At 39.3% G+C, this 24,419-nt stretch overlaps 1 protein-coding gene across 3 annotated transcripts; it reads right to left on the bottom strand.

The window, feature by feature from the left end:
- Positions 1-947: 947 nt before the first annotated feature.
- Positions 948-23,007, bottom strand: thrap3b (thyroid hormone receptor associated protein 3b). Of its 3 annotated transcripts, none has more exons than XM_026156153.2 (11): positions 22,711-23,007; positions 13,506-13,660; positions 9,326-10,162; positions 6,636-7,241; positions 5,289-5,455; positions 5,033-5,144; positions 4,850-4,925; positions 4,077-4,258; positions 3,732-3,963; positions 3,156-3,305; positions 948-2,207 (listed from the first exon to the last, which is right to left on the bottom strand). In XM_026156153.2, exons 2-11 carry the CDS (start codon positions 13,625-13,627, stop codon positions 1,980-1,982), a joined length of 2,712 nt encoding a protein of 903 aa, XP_026011938.1. In that variant the 5' UTR covers positions 13,628-13,660; positions 22,711-23,007; the 3' UTR covers positions 948-1,979. The 3 variants fall into 3 exon arrangements, with proteins under 3 accessions (XP_026011938.1, XP_026011937.1, XP_026011939.1); XM_026156152.2 differs by having other exon boundaries at positions 22,640-23,007; XM_026156154.2 differs by lacking the exons at positions 13,506-13,660; positions 22,711-23,007 and adding an exon at positions 11,263-11,364.
- Positions 23,008-24,419: the final 1,412 nt, after the last annotated feature.

Genomic DNA, 24,419 nt, shown 5'->3' on the forward strand with positions numbered 1-24,419 from the left:
TTAGATATTATAAAAACAGCCTACTAAAGTACCTGTTAAAGCTGCAACACAACACTATTGTTTTTTGTCAAAACTTGTATCAAATCATAGCCACAAACGTCACTTTCTTTTTAGTACACATAACTCTCTTATAAATCGATGTATTTTGTGCCCTCGTCTCCATTTACTGAAAAACATCTTTAAGACAAGATTTCTACTGTCAGGTCTTTTCCTTCTGGTCCTGTCCTAGATCTGTCACTGAGAGCTCCCTTGTCACAAGGGTCACCACAAAAAAATACATTTGCTCTTTGGTGCGTTCCGTATTTTCACCCTCACTCTTCAGGAGCTGACCCACTGTCACCACTAGATGGCTCCATCTCCTCATTCTTCTCGTTTAGTTGCTGAAAACAATTTACTCTGCAAATTATACTGTGGTGCTAATTTCCAGGCAAAAATAAACAGCACTCAATGAGCTCAGAAATCTTGCATCCTAATTTTAAAATTATAATAAACATATTTACGCAAAAAATATATATATCAGATGAGATTTAAAGTCTTAAGCGCTGTTAGTTACCATCGATAACGACGGGGGTGGGACGGGTTAAAAGTGTTCATGAAAAATGAGAAGCTTTATAATGTCATTTGAGACTTTTTGCAGTTTTTAATTATTGATGTCTCTTTTAGATTGATTACTGTACTGCTTTTAGAGTTAGCTGCGTGTGAATAATACTTATAGTTTTTAAATTAAATGCACAGCAATTACAAGAATTTATTAGCACAGAGGCATGAAAATATGCAAAAATCTTAACATGTTTTTAGATGTCGATAAATAACTCTAGGATAATACACTTTATGTGAAGATTTTGTGTTTTTGTATATTCAATGTGATCTGTAACCCACATGTAATAACATATACCCCTGAAACTGCATTTATTTCTTTTTCTAAAGAAAAAACACTCACAAAAATGCCCCGAATCAAAGAAAAATTTATTGAAAATTAAAAGACGGGTAGTTCAAAGCTCTTGAACAGTAAAAAAGATTTCAGCATCAGACCGAACAAAATCAGTCCTGTTTGATTCATGCAGTATGTACAGTCGAACGTGGACGAGAAGGGCGCGGCGAGATGTGGCCAAACTAGTTCTGCTAGTTCAGGTCGATTCCATTTAAAATCATCACATCATGTTTGGTTTTTTTCACCACAAATCTTCACATTTCTCTTCAGTTAGTTTTTTTTTTTTTTTACACAAGTAAAACTGCAGGATTACAAAGCTTCAGATCTAATTCTATACATGGATTATGTCATGTAACACTACTGATTTTATTTTAATTAAAAATCTAGACAAACATGGCCTCTTATCTAAACAGATATGACGGCGCCGGAAAAATGTTCACGCGTTTTCTGTCTAAAACACATCCGTCTTACTATGGAAACATCCACAAACCAACGAGAATATGCAGCAGCTGCTGATGAGCTGCGTGTAAAAGCTCAGAAAGCAGAAGTGACGAACGCCCGGGGAGACCGCCACGTCTGCGAATCAGCGAGCCGGGCAGCTGCCTCCGATTGGTCCCGTTGAGCAACGTATGAATCAAATGTCTCATGCATTTAAAAAAAAAAAACAACCCCAAAACAGATTAATCAGATTTCTCCTACACGCTTTCACCTTCAAACATATCAGACGGACACGTGACCGTATTATTTCCTAAGGCACAATCTCTTTTCTTTTTTGCCGTGTCCGCGGAAACATTTTTTACCTTTTCGAATCTTTGCCGATGCGATAAACACAAATCAAAACTCACCATTTAACACCTAAACAAAACAAAAAAAACAATCACAGTAACAGTTGCGCTCCTTTTTTCGCTTCTACACAGAGAACTCACTGAACATGTTAACCGTTAAAACATGAGATGAAGCAAGATGGAAAAAACAGAAATTTAACCCCTTCATCACCACTCTAACCGCTCTGATAGGACTTCTACATGTAGGTGATGGAGCGAGAGCTTTACTGCTTCAGGCTCGGCGCATCCCCGGCGCCCTTGGCTTCTTTATGGTCGACTTCCAGGCTGTCGTCTGCCAGCTCCCCCTCCTCTCCTCCCTGATACATGTCGTGGGTCCACTTCGGGCTGCTGCCTCCCTTCCGGTACACGAAGCGGCCTCGGCGAGTGGGGAAGGAGCCGCGGCCTCTGCCCCGGTTATCAACCCAGGTTTTCTCTCCATCGCGATCATCGTGCTGAAAGTGTAAAGATGTGATTTATTTATCCCACAACATTCACACACGCTTAAACATCAAAGAAGTCCAAAGCACCTGAAATCTTTTCTGAAGGAGCTAAAACATTTTCAGACAAACTCCAGTGAATTTCTGGCAAATTACTCCTACATCATATTTATAAACCAACTGAACCGCTGAAAACAATAAAAGCTGAACAGGATTGAGCAAACTCACTCAAACTGAACTGAAATCAGAAACTTAAAAAGAAATACAAATAAAAAACATTAGACATCCAGATCAACAGAATCAACTTTGTAGGAATAGCACTCACTCTGTTAGGCAAACCTCTTATCTAGTCAGCCAATCACATTGCAGCAACTCGATGCACTTAGGCATTTAGACATAGTCAAAACGACCTGTTGAAGGTCAAACTGAGCATCAGAATAAGGAATAAAAGTGATTTAGGTGACTTTAATTTAAATGGTTATTGGTGGTTCAAGTATTTCAGAAGCTACACACAACTGTCTCTACAGACTATTTTCTTTACAGAGAACGGTCTGAAAAACAGAAAACATCCAGCGAGCTGCAGTTCTCTGGATGAAAATGTCATGTTGATGCCAGAGTAGAATGGTCTTGGTGAGTTAAGTTGACAGGAAGAAAACAATAACTCAAGCAATCACAAGACGTGCAAACGAGCATCGCTGAATGCACGTGACATAGATGGGCTGCAGCGGCAGAAGTACTCAAATGATCCCAGTCACCAAATCACAATCCAGCAGAGCAGCTCTCAAGGCCAAAGAATGTGCAGCTCAATACTGGAAAGGTGTACCTAATAAAGCAGTGAGTATATATTTTGGATTATGCCTTGCACTGACTGAACAGCTGTTGTTCACTGGACTACTTTTTCGGCTTTGCATGTCCTCCATTTCAAATACACCAGTAAATCAATTAGCAGCTGCAGAGACTCACCAGGTAGTACTTCCTGCTCTTGGGGGTGTATTCAGGGTCCCACTCCTCGTCAGGCGGCCGCACTGGAGGATTTATGTTGGCAGGGTTTCCATTGCTGTTGTTGCCGGGGTAATTTCCCCTGCTCCAACCTCTTCCTCTGACTCTGGGGAACTGAAAGCAAAAACAACAGGCAGGACTGAAACTCGCAGTCTTGAGACAAACTCTTTGATATCTAACGAGATGGAGGAGAAGATTATAACTAGGTCCTGTGACAATGAGACAAGAACACACACACACACACACACACACACACACACACACACACACACACTAGAGTTTAGTGATGAGCTGACTTTCCACTGACTGGCGCTACGTTACCTTTATAAAAACCATGTAGTGCATGGAATATGTATGATAGACTGTCATCATCATCATTTATTGTCATCATCCACATTATGATCCGTAGCATTAGGAGGAAGGAACAGAGCAGACAAGCGCAGTCTACTGTCTACTGCCATTAGGATAGGAAATCGCAAGAAGATGACATGTCAATAACAAAAACAGCCAAGGAGACATTCAAAGATGAAGGGAACTTACAAATCCACGGCCTCGGCCTCTCTCCATGCCATGGCCCTCATAATCTCGAGGGCCTCGGTCACCAGGGCCAGCGTAGTCCCGCGGTGGATAGCGTGTGTGGCTGAAGCCCTCCTCAGGGTGCTCCATCCCTTCCCCCATGTATTCTTTGCCTCGGAATGGCGGAGGATAAGGGGACTGGGAGGATGAGGAGGAAGAAGAGGAAGGAGAGCGATCCCGCTTCTTCTTACCCTTCCTGTAAGGCAGGTGACAAAAAATAAAGGACGTGCGTCATTAAAACTAAGTTATGAATCAGTGGATATACTGATACTGCTGTTATGAATCTGTGTCAAATAAATAACAACAAACTTGGATTTCTTGTGGTGCTTCCCAGATTTCTCAGAGGACCTCTCTCTACTCAGTCCCTGGGAGCCTCCCGGGCTCCTGGCCCCTTCACGCTTGAAGTCGCGCTCCTTCCCAGCAAACCTCTTACGTCTTTCAATATCCAGGCGAAGGTCCATCACGTCGCCTTTGAACTTTTTACTTGGGTCCTGCAGAGATTCGATTTTAGCAAACAGTTAAAGCAGCCGTTCACAGGGCTGATGGGAAATTTTTGAATGAATGCACAGAGCACCACACTGTATACAACTTATACAAATACTGCGTTCCCTCAGGTGGTCAAGAAACATGTTACCGTAATCTGCAACTGTTACAAATGTAGAAAAACTATGATAACAAAATGTTTATATCTTACAGCTATTTGTGGAAGTATCTGTGGAAACCAGCAGCATGCATGTAGCTTATTTAAATAAACTGAATTTTACAGTTTTGTGGCTTGATTTTTTTTCTTTTTAGGAAAAATACTTACAAGGTAAAGGCACTGATAATCGTCCCTTGAGAGGCTTGGACTCGGGATCTTAATTCACTTCCTTTAAGCCTTTGCTTGGGTTCGTACATACCCAATCAATAACCATATCTCATAGGCTGGGGGGCTTGCTTGGCACTTATAAAACACAATTGGGCTCTTTTGATTTAGAAATACGCATCCTTTGAAAGAAAAGCACAAAGCTGAACCACTGCTGCTCTGGATTGTCTCAGATTTGCTTGTTCCACATACGTCAAATTTCAAAAGGGCTCGTCACCTTGTAGCTTGCCTCCTCCAAATCCTCAAACAGGTGAGAGTGCCTCTTAAAAGCACTGGGGGAAACATCGATTCTCCTAAAAGACGAGGGAAAAGCCTCATTAGTGATTGTAGGAAGTTTTCAGAACAGAGATTCTTGGATGAATTAATCAAAAATGATCAGATAGTCGTTTCTGGAGGCTACCTGTGGATTTCTGGGCTTTTCCTTGGCTTCATCATTTCTGCCTCTGCAGCTTTTCTTTGGTACATGGCAAAGCGCTCACTTAGAGTCATGTCAGAGGAGTGGAAGTGTTGAGCTGCAGACAAACCACAGAAAGGTATTATTCCAAATACACACAAGACTAACGCTGATAACTCGCTAATATGCAAGTAATGAATCGTCGGAGCTCATCAGTTTGCCCAAACCTTTGCGCGGACGTGACACTGCAAACACACTGTACCTTTGATGTAGTGCACAATAGAGACTATGTGCTGAGCGAACAGCTCAGACGGGCTGCGACGGAGCTGTGTGGACTGAATGTGCTGGAAAATGGAGCGAAATTCTGGATCCTTCTTAGTGGTATTCAGCAGCTCCCGGGGCAGGTGGCGATCTTTAGAGAGGGAGGAGCTAAGAGCAAACAGGAAGGAAGGAGCAAAGATTAATGCAAACATGCTGAACAAATATATGATGAAATGTTTGCTATTTGGTATCTGCATTTATAATGGCTGACAAATGAAAACTCAAGAGTAAAAAAAAGAGAGAAACACCCTTCAACCATGTAATTACGATGCACAGCGTGTCCACCAGATGGTAGTCTACTACTTCCCTGAACAGTAAATAAATAACTACATCTAACAAATGTTAGGGAAGTCTGTTCATGTTTCAAGTGTCTGAAAGAAAGAAAAATGGCATTGGAATATTGTGTTTTTAAAATCACCAAATTTCGAGATCAGTGTTAAATACAGACGCTATTTTTTGTTTTTAAAGAAGCTGTGAAGTTTAAAATGCAAACGTCACACCGATAAAAATCATCTCTTTCTTTCCTTATTGAGAGATTTGCTAGTTTGGTAGTTTGAAATCTTAAAAATAGAAAAGTGTCCAGCTAAGCTTTAAGATTACTGGTGCCACCTTTACTGCCCGTGAGCATTAGGCTACGTTCACACTGCAGGCGAAAGCGCATCAAATCTGATTTTTTTTTTGACCCTATGCAACCCATATCCGATCATGGTGTGACAGTGTGAACGGCACAAATCCGATATTTTCAAATCCGATCTGGGTCACTTTCATAAGTGGTACTGAATCCGATACATATCTGATGTTTTAGAAAGCGACTGCTGTTTGAACAGTCAGGTCGCATTAATCCGTCTTTTACATCACTGACACAAGACAGACGCCAATTATCAGCTCCGGAGAAGCGCCCGAGAAGACATCGCGAACGCTTCCTGGCCATCCAGAGTAGATGTCAGTGAAACTGTTGGGAAGACAACGTGAACATTTTATTTGTACTGTATAATCTGCAGATTCTGACAGAAATCTGCAGCTAACCTTTGAAGCGCCGCTCCTCTAAAACAGCAATAAGGATAATTATTAGGTTATTTACATTATTATGTAAATAACAAAATAACTTAAAGCAAAAATTGGGAAACGTAAAGTCCGAAGTCTTTATATTAAGGGCCATCAGTCAAACAATATTGTTTGCTCTGCGTCTAAACAGAGCGCGTTGTGTGTGACGTCTTCTTTTGCGCATGAGGGTTCACACTAGAGCGCGTTTGCTGTCGCATTTTATTTGTAGTTTATTTGCACATACCTGGGAAGTTCATCTAAAGAAGCGATTCTGAGCTCAAAGTCTTCTTTTGATGCAAACAGACGCGGTGCGGGCGATTGTTCACGAGGAGGAAAAGCTCCAGGGAACAGTGGCCGGTCTTTCTCTCTTGAAGTGGTTGGTGGGGACAAACTCCTTCTGGCCTTCTCCTTTTCTTTCTTCTCCTTCTTCTTGGACTTCTCCTCTTTCTTATGTTTGCGGCTTCGGTACAACTCCTCCTCCACATCATCAATGGGGTCTATGTCTTCGGGGTCTACACGGACTTTCTCCTTAATGGACGGGTAAGATGTTGAATAGCTTGACTCGTCCCCCCATTTCCCGAACATGTCCCGAGCTACGAGGGCAGGTTTTACCTCAGCATCCTCCTCAATGTCCCTCTCTTTCATCCCGTGTGATTTGAGGAACTCTTCTTCTCCAGCCTCAAAGAAAGGCATAGTCTTGTCTCCCTTGATGTCACCAAAGGACGAGAGGTTGAAGAGCTCTCCAGTTTTGCCACTTTTCTCTTGTTCTCTATCTACAGTGATCTGCTCCTTTTCACGACTGTTCTCCTTTTCAGCTGCCTGCTTTTTGTTTTTGTTCTCAGCCATAAACCTGAAACAGAGAAATTCAAAGTGAACTTTAGCACCCGCACCTCCAAGTGAACCAATAATACGATTTAAATTAATAATTTCAGACTGGGATGAATAATGCAAGAGGGAAAACAAGACCACACAAGTGCAACATGTTCTAACAAGCTGAAAGTGAAAGGTACAATACACACTGGGGATGGGCATGCTTAAAACCAGGTTGTAAAAAGATTATTTACTGAAACATTAGACATTTTCCTGTTACCCAACCTTCTGTCCTTCCTTAATGTTTTCATTTTCATTTCTGTCAAACTTGTGTATCACAAATAATCTTGAAACTACCTTTTATTCTGAAAGAAAAATCGCTTAATGACACTTAATAAAACAGAATCATGAATCTGAATGTGTATTTATAGGCAGAAATAGACTAGAAGTAATAAATGTATGAGCTAGTTTGTCAGTATCACTTTGAGACAGGATATTGCTCATTTTAGATACACTGCCCAAATTATATAATAGTCCTACACATTTGTTTAGTTGTCTAATAAACGACTCCAACATCCCTCACAGTGTTACTGGGGACCAAGCTAATGCCACCCAGAGTAACTATCTGGTTAGGGATTTTTAGAGTCGCATACAAAAACCTCAGTTATCAGAGGTTATTGTACTGCTTCTAAGCAGGAAATTGGAGGTCATAGAGAAACTTAATGTTTTTAATACATTCCTGTAGTTCAGCTAACTTGTGTGAGTTCATGAAAAGATAAAGCTGGGTGTCATCTGCATAGCAATGAAAATGTATGCCTTCTTTCTGTCTGTATCTATCTATCTATCTATAGAATATATAATGTAAATATAAATGGTCAAAGTCCATAATTAACCTTAATGTGTGAAAAAAAAAAAGACTCTCCATTTACATGACCAAAGTGGAGTCTGTTATTGTAGGGTCTTTAGCTTACAATATAAAAGCATATTGGTACGGTACGGCCTTATTTTTGTCTCCATTTGTTTTTACAATGGTCAGTGCTCAAATATACATCGCCAAAGTTTAAAGTCATTGAGGTCAGAATATGAAAAGGTAATTCCTCGATTAAAGGGACAGGAGCTAAAGCACCTAATTTCAGATCAACTTTAGCAGTTAGGCTGTTTACTAAGCCCCTTCAGAGCTCTATAATTACTGAATTTCATGACTTCATTTTCAAATATCCATCAGCAGACCTTGCTTTTTCTGAAGAAAAATGGCTTAAAGGGTTTTAGACAGCAGCATCTCCCACTGGTTTGTGAAGGGGTGGATCTGACAGCATGCTCATTTGCTAATTACCTGGGGCTAATTACTCGTGAGCCAACATGCAAATCCTGAACAATTGTCCTTTCTAACTCAAAAATTATTATAATTTACAAATTGGCTTCATATTCTAAACAGCATGGCCTGAGGGTTGATCATAAAGTCACCACAAAATAACGGAGGCTGAGGCTGTTTTCTCACATATTTCTATAGAACCAGAAGTCTATTGCAACCTTAAACATCACCCTTTGCTGGCCATTTAGAAAAATAGTGCCTTAAAACAGGTTTAAGGCACTTCTACATTTGCTTTTAAGAACCAGGACCACTAATTTAATTCCCCAGTTAGTGTGTTTTTTTTTTTAAAAATAAAAGCTTGAACTACCCTTCACTTTCCTCAAGAGACTGAAGGCAGACAAACACAAGCACTACAACCAAATTTGGAGATCACCTGCCAATTCAAATTTCAGGATGCTTGTCATCATTTGACTTAAACAACCTTATGGAAAAAAAAAAAAAGCCCATCCCCAATGCAAACAGTACAGACCATGACTCACATTTTCATGGTTATATACTCACGTCAACACCATCGTCTTAAGTAAGTGGGATTTCATACAACTTCCTCTCAGAAAACAGCCGGCTACATTTTCAATTCACTTAAAATCAGGAGTCTTATGTTTCATTCCTTTTTAAACTGTATTCTTCCAAGGATCTTTGAAAAAAGCTAAACATGTTTGAAAGACAAATAACGTTCATGATTTGTTAGGAAAAATAAAAAGAGAAAATAATATAATTACATTTCAATATCTAAAATAAAGTACTGGACATACTTTTTGAAGGCAGCAGAGATCACAGTCTTATCTGTAGTTTTGACATCATCCTTTGAGAAGAATCCAAATCCGCTGAACGAGGCCGTTTGTCCAGACTTTGTGGGGCTCTTTGCTGGAGGTGATGCACTGCTGATGGTTTTCCACATAGTGCCACCACTGGTGGGCCCTTTGACCTCAGGACCAGAAGGCGCGTCCTCTTTCTTAGTCTCTGGGCTGGTTGGTTTGGGGCTTGCGTCGTAGTCAATCCATTTGCCTCCAGAAGTCTTCTCGATGACGCTGCCATCTGGTTCCGGAGTAGACTTCTCAACCTGACTTTCAACTGGCTTGTCTTTAGCATCCTTGTTGCTGGGCTTTCCCTTGCTGCTGCGGTGGCGTGGGGATGAGGAGCGGGACCGAGAGGAGTAGCTGGAGCGCCTAGAATGGCGGGATCGTCCAGAAGACGAACGATCAGAGTAGCGGGAGCGGCTCCGGCTGCCCGAGCGCTTCCTGGGTGTACGGGAGCGTGAGCGGCCCCTCCTGGGGCTGTGAGAATGGTGGTCCTGGTCATGATGCCGATCATGCCAGCCGCCCCCGCCACCACCGCCACCTCCTCCTCCACCACCACCACCACCACCACCACCACCACCCTGCCAATTACCCTTATAGCCATAACCTCCTCCACCTCTGTTTTGGTAATGGCCGCGTTGGTAATAGCCTCGGCCTCTACCTCGGTAGTGGTACGGCCTACGGTAGCCTCTGTTGTAACCTCTGAAGCCACCTCTGTTGTTCTGATAGTCCCGAGAAGGATAGTTTCTATAGGACGGAGAGTGCGAGCGAGAACGGGAACGAGACCTAGAACTGAATAAAAGGAGGGGGGAGAGAGAAGAGGAGATACATGTGAAAAGCTGTTCATAACATTAAGAACAAGTCAGTACAGGTAATTCACACAACACCAAACACAAAAAGATCACTGTCAAACTGTTGTCTTCTTAGGAAAGTATCACACATTTCAACCGGGTCTACTTGACATGTGGATACAAGATTTGAATGAAAACTTCTGAAAACCTAAAGGTTTATAATCTTAGTGCATTAGTAGTCTGTGGGTGCTACAAAAAGCTTTGAAAACAAACATCTATTCCTGCACGTAAAAAAAAAAAAAAAAAAAAAAAAAAAAAAAAAAAATGGCATCCACCAAAGAGGTTTAGGTCTTTCACCAGTTAATAAAAACTAAAGGTCTGAGAAATAGGGAATAAAAAAGGAGGACTGAATCATCCCAACACACACAGTAAATAGACATTCCCAAAGTCCCATTCTAAGACAGGAAAAACTGTCACCGTTGCACAAATTATTATTTAATGTGATTATTTCCTGGTCTGCTTTAAAACTTTATATTTTGTTTGGGCTGCTGCTGAACAAATTAAGCAACAATCATCATCTTACAAGCCAAAAACAACCAACTCAGAAAATAGACATTGAAAGCAATAAGTTGAAGCCCTCCAAGTTAAATGCTTAAATTTATACTGATTCATAATACAGGAGTAACACCTCAGCAGCCTGACCAGCAGATGGAGCCCAAATCAAGAACAGGTCTTTTTGCTCTGGTAACCTTTGAGACTCGGATGTCACACAAAACCTTTATTCACTCGTGGATCTCCGAGGCTACAAAACGGACCATAGTGGTCCACAGACCCTAATGTAGGTGCACACTCCAACAGGAGCTCAGTTACTGAGCACTGTGGCCTGATTGGAAGGAGCAGCAGGTTGCTCACATGTAAACTAAAACAGACATTAAAGATCTCCGTGATTAAAAGAGTTCCATTTCAGCAAACGGTTACATTAACAACAAAATTACTTAAGGAACTTCACCTACACATTCCAGATAAAATCAAAGTCAAACTTTTACTCATGCAACACAGATTATCTCTCCTGGAAAAAGAAAACAAATCTTCTCTGCTTACCCCTTGGACCTTTTCATTGAAACAGAGCTGTTGTGGACTCGGCTGCATCAAATACAAGACGGGAAAAAAAAAACAACACTTGTTCGCACACGAGGGCCTTAATGAATGTGTCGGAAAAACGAGTAGACCCAGAGGGAGGAGGCATCAGAAAGGGAGGGAGATAACAACAAGGCCAAGAGTGGTGACTTATCTTCTATTTCCTGCTTTGAAAAATCATTGATATTCAATACGGCAAGAAGAAAAAAGAAAACAATCTAACAACTGTCTCTGAATGTGTTTATTGGCTCCAAAAACAGGCAGACTGGAAATAGAAAGGCACGCCGGTAGATTTTTAGAGTGAAGGTGCGCTGATGCAAACTGCTTAAAAACAAATCATGCAAATCAAACCTAGAATGAGCTGCGTTGAGTCAAGGATGAAGGACCCACAGAGTGAACCTGAGCAAATGCTGCATACTACACAAATACATGCAGCTGCAAAACATCTGTATTTGTGAGAGATAATTTAGGAAGAAACGATCTTCACTGAAACCGCTCAGCCCTTTGCATGAGTGCTTCACTGAAAGATGAGCCGAATCAGATAGTGAGTGAAACACGAGCCAAGCATTTCCTTGTTACTTCGTACTCAGTAAACACCAAAGCCACAAAGACCTTTGTACACAAATACACTCCACTTGCACTCATTTTTGACTGAATTTTCCTTAGATAGTAAATGCCAAAATCTATGACAGCAACTATTACTTGCATCATATGCCAAACATCATATGTTCCAAAACAAACAAGGTCCAGTTTGTCAAACTAGGCAAGATTACTGGAAATGAATGCTTTGACCTCCTTTAGAAATGGGCAGACACTCCCCTCTAAGCCTTCTATCATCTAACCCTCTACACCACAATGGATTTCTAATGGGATAGTCCAGATACCCGAGAATTATGAAGGATAAATGAGATCTGATGAACTTTACACGAAATATAGTTTTAAAAAAATGCTGTAAAGTGTTAATTATGAGTTCGTTTTTAATTTAAAGATCACCCCTTTTAAATTATATTCGACCATTTAACGTTTGTATATTTTATCATGTATTTCTTCCTCATTGCGCTCTCTTCTTACTCAACTCCACTTCTTCCTCTTCCTCCTCTTTTAAGTCAGAGCTCTAACACAATACATTTATTTATTCCCGATATTGTCGACAATAATTACTGTACACGCAATCTTACTGGTTGACTTACTCGACAGCAGAGAAGAGCCAGCTAAACAAAACCAGCTCTTAACTTACAACCAGTAAGTTAAGAGAATACCAGCTATCTTAAGACTCAAGTGATCACTCGAGTGATCGTATTCACACATCGTTTGAGAGTTTATTCACCAAGTGTCTGAGTATGACAATGTATCTTGTGAATGCGTCGTGCTACCATGATGTCCCCTAAAGCTCATCTTCTCTTCTTTCTGAAACCACTTGAATTTTGAACAAATCATGGCCATTTAAGGAGTTCTTGTAAAATGTTCACACCACCAGGCCAATTTTTTTTAAATGAAAGAAAGCTCCTCTTATACGCTTATCAGTTATGTTTAACATCAAAACGAAACCACACCTCTTTGACAAATATTGGTGTGACTTTAGAAGCTACTTAGTAACAATCAGACACCTTTAACTAACACAAATATGAATTTCCTGTGGACAGGTATTGTTAAATTCTCATGGGTTAAAATTACTCCATTTTGTTTTTGTTCATCTTAATAATTCTATTATCTTCTTCATTGTTGGATCTCTCTTCTTTTATTTTCTTTAGCCTCTGATAACTTAAAACTGATCTTATCTGGCAGCCGGAATGGAAAGAGTGGTCTTATTTTTAATATTTTTATCTTATAAGTTTTAATTTCATCTCACTTCAACTTTTTTTTTTTTTAATATACCGTAATTTATGTGTGTGACCTCTTGGCAAGCCTACATTTACAGTATGCTCTTTATATATTATACTCTTACTAGTTGACTCAGCTGGCAGCAAGCATATGCACCTCCTAATGTGTCAATTTGGAGTCATATAAGTGTCAATATCCAGCACAAGCAGCACATATCAGAAAAACGCCACCCTGCTGAGCCATACTGAAATATTTATTTATATTCAACCTAATATATTCTTTCCTTGTTTTTGATATCCATCCATCCATCAATTATTTATTTAATTATGAGGTCAAAGTATGTAAAAACTGATATTTGTGACCCAAAGGTTCAGTCAAATGTTTACCTGTAACGACGTTTTCTGGATCTTGAGCGGCTTCTAGAGTGGGATCTGGAGTAGGACCTGGATCTGGACCTAGACCTGGATCTGGAGCGGGACCGAGCAGGAGAATTTGGAGGCTTTGACATCTTTGATCTCAGGCCAGTAAAAGTATTGCTTTCCTGGGGGGGAAAAAAAAAACAAAAACACAGAACACAGCTGCTTGAACACAGAATGTACTTTCCAGGCGTCACTAAGCAAATGAAACAAGTACCAAAGGTTGTTATGTCGGGCAAACATCAAATGAAACAAACATATATCAGGACTACACAGCTAAACACTTCAAAACCTGCTGACAGATAGACACTGAATAATGTGCGCAACACCTTCTTACCCATCACCAAGACCCTGCGGCCCCCCATGACCTTGAACTGTCATGAAAATAAATCACAACCAACTCAGTGGCAACAAACCAAGGCCAATGGGCCAGCTTAAAGACCGCAGCAGACAGCTGGATCAAGGTGTAAACATATACACAAGAGCCGGCAGCAATATGAGACAGGAGGAGAAGAGCTTCTGTGCACAAAAGATATTCAGGCTGTTGCTGAAGAGGAGCGAAAGCTGGCTAAACATCAGACACGCTTCAACATCCACAGTCGAGCCACCGAGATGGCAACAAGATACAAACAACATGGTCCAAATGTGAGAGGCTTGTTGTTTCTTTAAAAACGAATTTATCAAGTAAATCCAGTGAGAAATACAGAATCAGCTCTGTGGTGAACTGTGCTTCTGTGACAACTTTGCTTCATGTGTCTTAAGATACACAAAAGAAAAAGGAGTTCTTGCTGGGTTTCACCTGTTAGATGCTTTTAAAATCGAGTGAAGGTAATTTATTCTCTTTTCACCTTCAATATGATGGGAAACCAACAAGGGCAAAACAAAGTACTCCTCTTATATCATGTCACCTGGATCCACATAAGCAGCAGAAAAGGGACATATGGATGGGTTAAAAAATTACTCAAAATTATTTTTTATAACGATATAATAATAATTATACAAAGAAAGTAAATCAACATCAACTGATCACTATTTAAGTTTCTCGTCCTTTTTAAAATCTAACATGCTAATCATTACTAGCTACAAATATAAATATTGCTGCTATTTAAGACTGCAAATTACAAATTTTGAAAAATAACAGGTGACATTTAAAATGTTTTAAGACCTTCCAAACTTTAAGCTCTTTTTTTTTTTCCTTCATCGCCTTTTTCTAATAAAGGATCAAATTTCTAGATGTATAACAACCCTTTAAAGGTTTGTCTTAACTGACAGTTAAACACACAGTGATGATAGGGCTGGGTGATTTTAATCTCAAACACGACTGATCTATCAGAAGGGTTACGAAAGCCAGAGGGAAATTCATGATTACCACCTGCTCTTAAAATTTTCGTGCAGCAGCTGCAGGCCAGGAGAGCACCGGTTGCTCTTGAGGGAGTGGCGTTGCGAACCTGTGACTTCAGTACTTCTTTATTCGAGTTAGAGCTGAAGTTCAAGAAAATCCGCTTTGAAAATTAATCTTTTGTTGAGTTAATGAAAAATCATGTTCAGTAATCGAGACTGCACCAAAATAACTGATTGGTAGTTTAATCATGCACCCCTAAAGGTTGTTGCCATAGTTACTGCAATAATAACAAGGGTTTTTAATGCTTCTGAATTCAACAAGTAGATTTTTTCTTTAAGACAGCTTGTCCAACACTATTCATCGCTGAATTACTTCTTTCTTTCTTTTTTAATCTTACCACTTCTACTAAACATTGTTTTGTGCGACAGTTAAAGAGCAGCAGTGAAGTAAACAGACGCCGTCTCCTGTTAAGTAACCTCAACTCCAAAAATAACTAATTAATCAACGCTGACAGAAACCTCCGAGGAGGTGAGGGATTAAAGAAGCCTTTGGGGGATGCAGATGGTGTTTTATCCCAACACTGCAGGATAAGACGATGAGACTTTCTTTATCTACAGCAACAATTCCTAAACTTAAGTACGCCGTGTCCCAATTTACTTTAATCACAAGCCACAGTTTTATTGTGATGTTATGATGAATTTCTTTCAGTTTTTTTCCCCGTTTATGGCTCTTTTTGCTTGCTGATAGCCACCTCTCCATTTTCCTATCAATAAGCAGGATTATTATTGGTAAATTAAAAAAAAAAAAATCAACAGCTTTGCTTTTGTTTTATGACTTTTCATTAGTATTTTTTTAGACGTAAATATTTAATCAACAACATAAAAGATTTTTGTAATCCACCTCTCTCAGCCCACACTTTGTGAATTGTGAATTAACTCATCTACAAGCCAGTTTCTGATAAAGTAACAAGTATTTTTACCCTCCACTAACTTTAAATTGGGTGCAGGGGTGTTTCAAGTGTTTTTCAAACTCTCAGAAAGCAGCAGGCATGTAGCGGGCGGAGCTGCTTTTGTGCAGTAAAGCGCAGAGAACTCGTTTACAGCAACAGGAACTAAGGAGGATGTTTAAGAGGCAGCATCCTGGGTGATAATGACGTCAAACTGTCATCTCTAAAGTCTGAAGCCTTTAAGATCTCACTTTGAGACAGCAATGAAATGACAACTGTGGGGGGGGGGGGGTTAACCGAATGTTGTGGTTTGAAGAGACGCCACTTTCTACCTGCTAAACAAAGGTTTTTCATGCAGGTTTTTAGACCACCACTGCAGACCACTTGAGTTTTCTTCATTTGTGCAAATCTAGGGCACAAAAGGTCCTCACTTGTTTTTTTCCCCCCAAACTTGAGAATGCTCAATGGCTGATTTTACTTCAAAAGAACCCATGCCTTTTCCCTTTTCAGGGTTCCTTCAAATTGCAATTTGTTTCGTTTCCATTTTTCCATTTGTCTGTGAAACAAAGATTATTGTTTATCTACACAGGCCATCGTAAAAAGTAGTGACCAGGTTGAAGGCTGCCTGTCTCAGTCTTTTTTTTCTGTCTGTGGGACAGACAGCAGATGAAACAAAGCCTGCTTCTCAGTTAAAAGCAGCAATTTCCTGCAGGGTTGTAAGGAGGAGAAGTTTATTGGCACATTATTTCTCTGATTCACTACTTTGTTTTCTCTCTTCATTCACTCTATAGATTGTTTTTCTCATGTTAAATTTCTCAGGGCTTAAACCATGGCAATAAGCCCATAAAGCCTTTACTGAGTCAATGAGTCATTTCTGACTTTCATTTTTCATCTCTTCCATTTGCCCTGTTTTTCACCCCTGGCTACCACGAGGTTGCTGGGTTTTTGCTTGTGGCAGTTTAGTCAATCAACAGCTTGCAGCGATGTATGATGATCCAAATAATCAAAGTGACTGGAGATCGCTCATCAATCAAGGTGGTCACTTCCTCTCTTTAACGTGTTAAATTTAACATAATTCCTATTTGAATCTACCCAATACATATAATCAATACAGGTTCATGCCTGGACCTCTGCTTGCTTTGAAAATTATTTGTGTGTGTGGGAGTGGTTAGATTGACCCATCATCATCATCATCGTCAAGTGAGAGAAAACTGACTGCTGGTTTTGACTTTTAATTCAGAGCTTTTAATTTTACTGTACTTGAACAAATGCTTGTTCATCTCGCTCGCCTCAACGTTCCCCATGGAGTGTTTTTGTTGGTGGAAAACAGTGTGGAGGAGAGAAAGATGAGCATATTTAGGAAAAATGTGAAAAGCTGTCCATGTAGCAGGCAGAAAGTACCTCCAAACTGCTGCTGTGAGCTCTCCTACAAGTAACCAATGTCCTGCTGCTGGTGGCCAGTAAACACAGAACGGAAATTAAAAGATCAGCATATTGACAGTGATGTCTGATCTACTTTTCCAAGTCAGGATCTGAGTTAGGGCTGGGCGATATATCGAGTTCTTTTAAAAATATCGATATTTTTATACGAGATATAAGATGTGACAATATCCTTTATATCGATATAGTCTATGTTACTATATGGTTATGGTTACGAAGCGGATTTCAAACTCCAGGCTGTCAGTCACGCAGTAGAAGTTGGGAACAGAGCAGCTGTGAAATCTGCCTATGTTATTATGCTCAGCGTCTTTTAGTTTACATTTTAACTGCACAATTGTGAGCTCTTTGTTATACACAAAAACAGCAGTTTTCTTTTATTTATGGAGGATTATTATTTAATAAATGCTCACAATTTATTTTTGAGTAGTTTTTTCTATGCTGTATGTTAATAAAAGTGCCTGTGTGACATCTGGGACACAGCTTTGACTATGAACCCTCTTTTTGTTCCTACTTTATGGCTTTAAAAAAAATATCGAGATATATACCGTATATCACCATCTAGTTAAAAAATATTGAGATATGAATTTTGGGTCATATCGCCCAGCCCTAATCTGAGTAATATCCGATCCAAATCAGATATTGGTGCATGCTTTGTTTTCAAGGCTGCTCAGAAGAATCTACCTATTATCAGATACTTCTTTGTCCCCTGAATAAACCTATGAAGGAAATCCTACAGGGGAGGTCCCCACGGTTCGAACAAAGATAAATATTCAGGTCAGCCAAAAAATTCCTTCAGTGAAAAAAAAAATAAAAAATCAGACTAATACCAAGGAAAGAAAACAATCTCCTTGCATGAAAGGGTTCCTGTGTAAGCAGTGAGTCTCTCATTAAGAAACTGTTTATGCAAATCTAAGCTTATAAAAGCTGCAAGTTTATAAAGAGTTTATATTCACAGAAGCAGCACCCCTGAGTCTGCCCCCTTTGCAGACTTTATGTATGTTTTGAATGATAATTAAAGCAAGGTGACTCTCACAACATTACCTACTGTATGCTACTGAAGCGTCACCCACACTGGCCCAGACCAAAAAAAGGAAGTGAAAACAAGCACAAATAACTTCAGCTCTTTCACCGCACACCATCTCTGAATGTCAAAGTGTTTCTCGTGCCCCGACTCAACTATCAGATAATGTGCAATAAATAATGTAGAAGTGGTTTGGGGTTACTCTGAAAAGCAAAAAGTGCTGCTTGACGGTTATAAGCACGATGAGCGAAGAATGAAACTAACTGAAGCTGCGAGGGGAAAATATCCATGGGTGAAAACTGGAAGAACCAGAATAACAAATCATGTTAAATTAGGTGATTTCAAAATGGCGTCTTCACTCTTAAGTATTTCAGTACTGAGCTTCAGTGTTGAGCAATACATCACTAAAACCACTGAATGACGTCTTGCTGTGACAAGGTGTTAAATTGGTGAAGGAGCAAATGAATAAATGCCTTTATACTTGATTCTAACTTGCTGCTACGTCTTTTTTCTTTTTCTTTTAAACACTGCTGCAGCTACTGCTCCTAAAAAACATAGAAAACACAACTTTTTAAGTTTCAGGGATCTAAGTTGCAGCCACCACTTAGAAATCAACAGCAGCAGCAGAGAGAGCAGTCAGTGACAAAAATACTTAAATCAAAAGCTTTATTTTACCACTCTATATGATAAATTTCAAGATTAACAATTTTCAGCAGCATTAATTTTGTCTTATTTGCAACAGAGTTGAATTTCATTGGTAATAACCGTTTGATAACATATCTGACTGGTGGCGGTGACACTCACATTGATCATTTTGCTCAGAACAAGGGTCACATGACCCGCAAAGCACCCTTTTTTATGTGAGCATGTACAGAGCCTGAAGCAGAAAGAAAACTGATAACAACCATTGTGATACCTCTTCTCTCCAACTGGGGTCAAGCAAGCTAAAGCAAAGGAAGCCTGGCGCTGTTGAACGCCACTGGACGTGCATGGGGTTGCTCTGACTGTATAACTGAAGACACGACATTACTATTGGCTAACAACTTGTAATTGACAGGATATTTACCAACGAGAAAATCTTATACCATCCTATTTTCTGACTCTAATAAAAAGTAACTAAATAAACTTCATGTTTTATTCACCATTACTTTAAACTAGGGATGTGTGTGTTACTAGTCAACACAAGAAACACTAGTCTTGTTAAATAACTGATTCTAATTTTATTAATTCGCAAACAGCAGTTACCTTTTGGTTCACACATATTACAATCCAAACGCAACACCAGACAGGTTAAGCCCCTCCCTCTCTCATTGGCAATGATAGCAGCCATGCCAACTGTTATGCTGTACTATGATAAAGAAAAAGATCAGAAGGTTTGGCTCTGTCAGACTGATCCAACGGTACCGCACAACCAAAGGGATGCATAATCACCATCTGCACAGAAACTTGGATAATAAACCATTTAACCGCACTCGGTAAACTTTTCTGACTTTGTGCAATTTTAAATACAAAGTAAATGGTAAATAGACTGGTTCTTACACAGCGCTTTTCTACTCTACCTGAGCACTCAAAGCGTGTTACACAACTTGCCTCATTCACTTCTTCATAGAAGCACTTTGTTCTATGCCTTTTCCTACCAACTGCTTTCTAGCTAACATTCACACACATTCATACCCCAGCAGACGCATCGAAAAGCAACGTGGGGTTAGTATTAGAGATGGACCGATCCGATATTACGTATCGGTATCGGTCCGATACTGACCTAAATTACTGGATCGGATATCGGAGAAAAATAAAAAATGTAATCCGATCCATTAAATATCACGAAAGCACCTCACAAAACTTGCAACACGCCGTAACTCACCTCAGAACGTTAGCACGTCGGAGCAGTATGCATCACGTGATAGAGCGGCTGTGGCATGCGGGACCTGTCGGTGGTCTGGATAGCACGTGGAGTTTCGCTAGCAACCCGGCATTTCATCTCCGACAAAGTTATCCCGAGAGAAGTAAAGCAAGTGTGTAAGTCCATCTCTGAATGTTTGTAAAGCATTCCTGCGTTAAGCTTAACAAGCGACTGCCTCTCGCTCTCCGGCTGCTACTTCAATCGTGAAACTGCTTAACGATCAGCTGATCGGCTTTTCTGTCGCGAGTCCGTCTCTCTTGTTTGTTTTTGGCCCACTTTGCACCAGAAAGAGGAAACCAGCGGCTGAACAACAGCAGCACGTTTAAGCTTGATAAGCTGTTGTTAGAATTTATTTAATATTACTTTCTACACCAGGATCTTTTTCTACGTAGCTGACGCTGGTAACTGTGCAGGGGCGGATCTAGCAAAGTTTAGCCAGGGGGGCCGATAGGGCATTAACAGGAAAAAGGGGGCACAAAGACATACTTTTCTTTCTTATTCTCATTTAAAATGTCTAGCTTTTAATAAATAATTATCTGACACCCAAAGTTTTAATTTGATGCAAAATGAATAGAAGTCCATTACTGTATATAGTAACTATTAAGTCTAATATATATACCCTAGTAAGCTATAGTACTTTTTCCTTTGGGAAGGTACCATCTGTGCAGTCTGCAATTTTGTTGAAGAAAGATGTTGAATCTATTTAATATTTCTTGAAAAATAATTGATTTCTGTGCATTTTTTTCACACTTCATCAAATTAAGGTTGATTACGTCGATTAAGCATCATGAGGTGGAGTGTGAGGGGTGGTTCCCTATTTTTTATTTATTTATTTTTGTTGTTGCTGGGAGTTGGAACCCTATTAGTTAGGTTGCTTAATATTTACGCTAAGTACTCTTTAAAATACCAGAATAGTGAGGATGGTGTAGGTTTAAGTTTATTAGATTGATCAGTATTGCTGAACTATGAAATATTTTTTTTGTATACAGGTATAACAGAATAGCTTTAGTGTAGTTGTTGTTTTAAACTTGAGTATGAACTTGCAGACTTGCAAAATGCAGCAAGATATTTTAAAAAACAGTTTTGTTGATTAAAAAACACTATATCGGATTCATATCGGTATCGGCAGATATCCAAATTTATGATATCGGTATCGGACATAAAAAAGTGGTATCGTGCCATCTCTAGTTAGTATGTTGTGCAAGGATATTTGGCATGCACAGTGACATGCAAAATGTGATTAATGGTTTCACATACATCCTAAAGACATGTACAATATTTGCATTCCCTATTTTAAACTTTGTCGAACTGACTGTTCTCGGTTTTCTGTGGGGTTTTTTTTTTGTCTTTTAACCTATAATAGTTAACACTTACACATGAAACACCTGGTTCGACAAGCCCTGACGAATGAGGACATCTGGCGTAAAAACTTGTGTCAAATCAACAATGTAGATCCAATGTAGGCAGCAACTGAAAGACTAGCAGACAATGCAGTTGCATGCAATGCATGTATGTGCAGTAATGTAAACTGAGGCAAATTTGGTAGTCATTTGTATTGGTGTCACATGACGGCTGACTCCAATAGAGGTGAATACGCATTTAGTGTGGGTTAAAATATTAGAACTTCAGTAAAAAAACATCTATTTCATTATGTATAGTGTAAACCTACAAGCTGGGGTAAGAAATGGAGGACAAGCTTATTAATACCATTGAGGTTGCAGGAGCTACAGTGTGTGGCTCAACTTTGCTTTTAGATAGAGAAAGGAAAAAAGGGAGGCATCTTTCATGAAAATGAGCCAAATTACAGGACTTCATGGTAAGTCCTGAATATATGTTACTGTGGGTCAACTCCTCACCTTGTTAGCTGTTCAGGGGCGAGAATTAATGGGGTTTCACAACATGGCTGGATTTGTGGGAGTAATGCAAGTTGGTAAGATTGCACTAAAATACCCTTAGGCGTAGCCTATAGCCATTTATTTTATATGTCTATGCTCAGTTACCTTTAAATAGTGTTGGATTTGTGTCACTCTTTGCATTATACAATATGCACCAATAAGCCCTATAACTACTCCATAAAAAGCCAAATTTCATTTTGCGCTTGAACAAGCGTGGTCAGCGTGGATACTAGCACTCATCTTTAACCTCGAGTTCGATCGGTTCACTAATTTTGTTAACCATTACCATTTAAGAATGCGTTTTTAAGCAAGAAGACTGCCTGAGGTTAGGAGAGCAGGTGTCACAGAGATGGAAAAAAGAAAGAAAAATCTTTACAAAATGACATTAAACATCGATGTGTTAACGATTGGTTTGTTTTAATGTACAACCCCAACCGTGGAGTCCAGTAAAAACCGATTGCAGCTATCGATACTTCCCCTGCAGGCAACAACGTTAATGAACACGTTACTCATTTTTCGCCACCTATTAGCGCAACCACAAAATCAAACTCGCTTACCTTGTTCGCGTTTCCACACGAATGGACGAGAAGCGTTTTTTAAGAATAAATGTCTGCAGAAGTAGACCAACCTCTGAGGCCAGGCTGCCTGGTCGTCGGGTCCCTCCTTCCTGGTTTAGTGCGCTGACCGAGTGTTAGCCACCTAGCCTGTTAGCAGCGGCACCGAAACCAACTTAGCGAACAAAACAGGCCCACCGTACCTTTACGAGAGGCAAGGCGCTCGGACTACACGCTCACACTGCATAACATATTTACTCGGAGACATCTCTCTCTCTCTGTTAATTGTGCTAAATAGTGCGCTTTGTCGACATTCACGGGTAGTTAACGCTCGACCTCACGCTATCTAACGCTAACGCTGAGTCCAGATCACGCGAGACTTTTTGTGACGATGCATAAACGCAGAGAAACCTGTAGAACATAAAATATAAATATATATAAAAAATAAATTCAAATGTACTATATCTAAAAATTATATATACAGTGAATACATGAAATATATAAAAATTAAATAAGTGCACAAAATGCACAAATATATGAAGAAAGATTAAAGACACAATTTAATAAAATATTTATAAAAGTATTACGCTACTATTTGGCATGGAAAGCAGTAGATGTCTGTTTATATATTAAGACATCGTCAAAAGAATAAAAAATAAAATAAATTGAATAAGATTATTTAATTAAGAAAAATAAATACATACATATATATATATATATATATATATATATATATATATATATATATATATATATATATATATATATATATATATATATATATATAAATAAAATTCATAACAGCTTAAATAAGGTGAATAGCATGTAGCTCAATAAAATAAACTACAATATGAGAAAACAAAACAAATGTGTTGCAAACGTAAAGCATCATTTGGACACTCAGTTAATTATACCTCCTGTATAAGTTCACGTTTCACACGTTTTTCTTTTTCTTGTCACAAAGCATTCCTTGCATGTTCTGCACGTATTCCTTGTTTTACTGGAAATTTAACGAACACACTTTTATTATAACCATGTTCCAAATAATGCTTTAAAACAGGTTAAATGGAGTGTCTCCAGTCCCCAGTTTAAAAAGAAATACAAAATGATGGGGGAAAGCAACAAGAAACTATAAATATAGGCTGCACTTTCAAAAGTAATAATGTAGCTTCCAAAAAATAAGAAAAAACAACAGAAAAAGAGATAAATCCATAATAACTTTAAAGCAAAACCAGCCTTGGTGAGTTGCATGCAAATGAAAGGCAAAACAACTGCATGAAGACACAAAGACAAACATGACTAAGATGCAAAGCAACACAAAAGACATGTGAAGTTAACACAAAATTACATAAGAGGACTACAAAGACACATAAAACCACCAGAAAGTTGCAAAATCACTAAAAATATGAATGAATGAATTAATTAATTAAAAAAAACTTTGGTCAAAGGAAAAAGAGATGAAAATGAAAACAAATAGATGGAAAACATGTCTACTAGATTTGTGTGTCTGTTTAAGTCCATGTGTCTGCTTCTCTGTAGCAGAGTGTGAGCCCACTGTGTTTACCTGCCTGTACATGTAGCATGAAATAAAGGTTATCTTATCTTAAATTGCATCTCATGAAACTCAAATATGTAAAACCTTTCACAGTAACCAAAACGCCTGACACTTACCAGAAGACAGGCAAGAGAGAAGTGCAAAGAACCAAAGGCCAAAGTGCTCATGAACCCCCTACATAAAGACCTTATAAAGGACTCAATCAAAAGTCATGATCTCGCTGCATCA

The sequence above is a fragment of the Astatotilapia calliptera genome, chromosome 22 (genome assembly GCF_964374335.1).
Source record: "Astatotilapia calliptera chromosome 22, fAstCal68.1, whole genome shotgun sequence".
Lineage (NCBI taxonomy): Eukaryota > Metazoa > Chordata > Actinopteri > Cichliformes > Cichlidae > Astatotilapia > Astatotilapia calliptera.

Bases quoted from the DNA above. Each gene is read 5' to 3' on its own strand.
- thrap3b (XM_026156153.2), bottom strand. From the start codon at position 13,627: ATGTCAAAGCCTCCAAATTCTCCTGCTCGGTCCCGCTCCAGATCCAGG. The intron at 5,145-5,288 runs GTACAGTGTGTT...GTTTGTCTGCAG, and splicing joins TATTGTGCACTACATCAAAG to CTCAACACTTCCACTCCTCT. The intron at 3,964-4,076 runs GTTTGTTGTTAT...CCTGCCTTACAG, and splicing joins AAGCACCACAAGAAATCCAA to GAAGGGTAAGAAGAAGCGGG.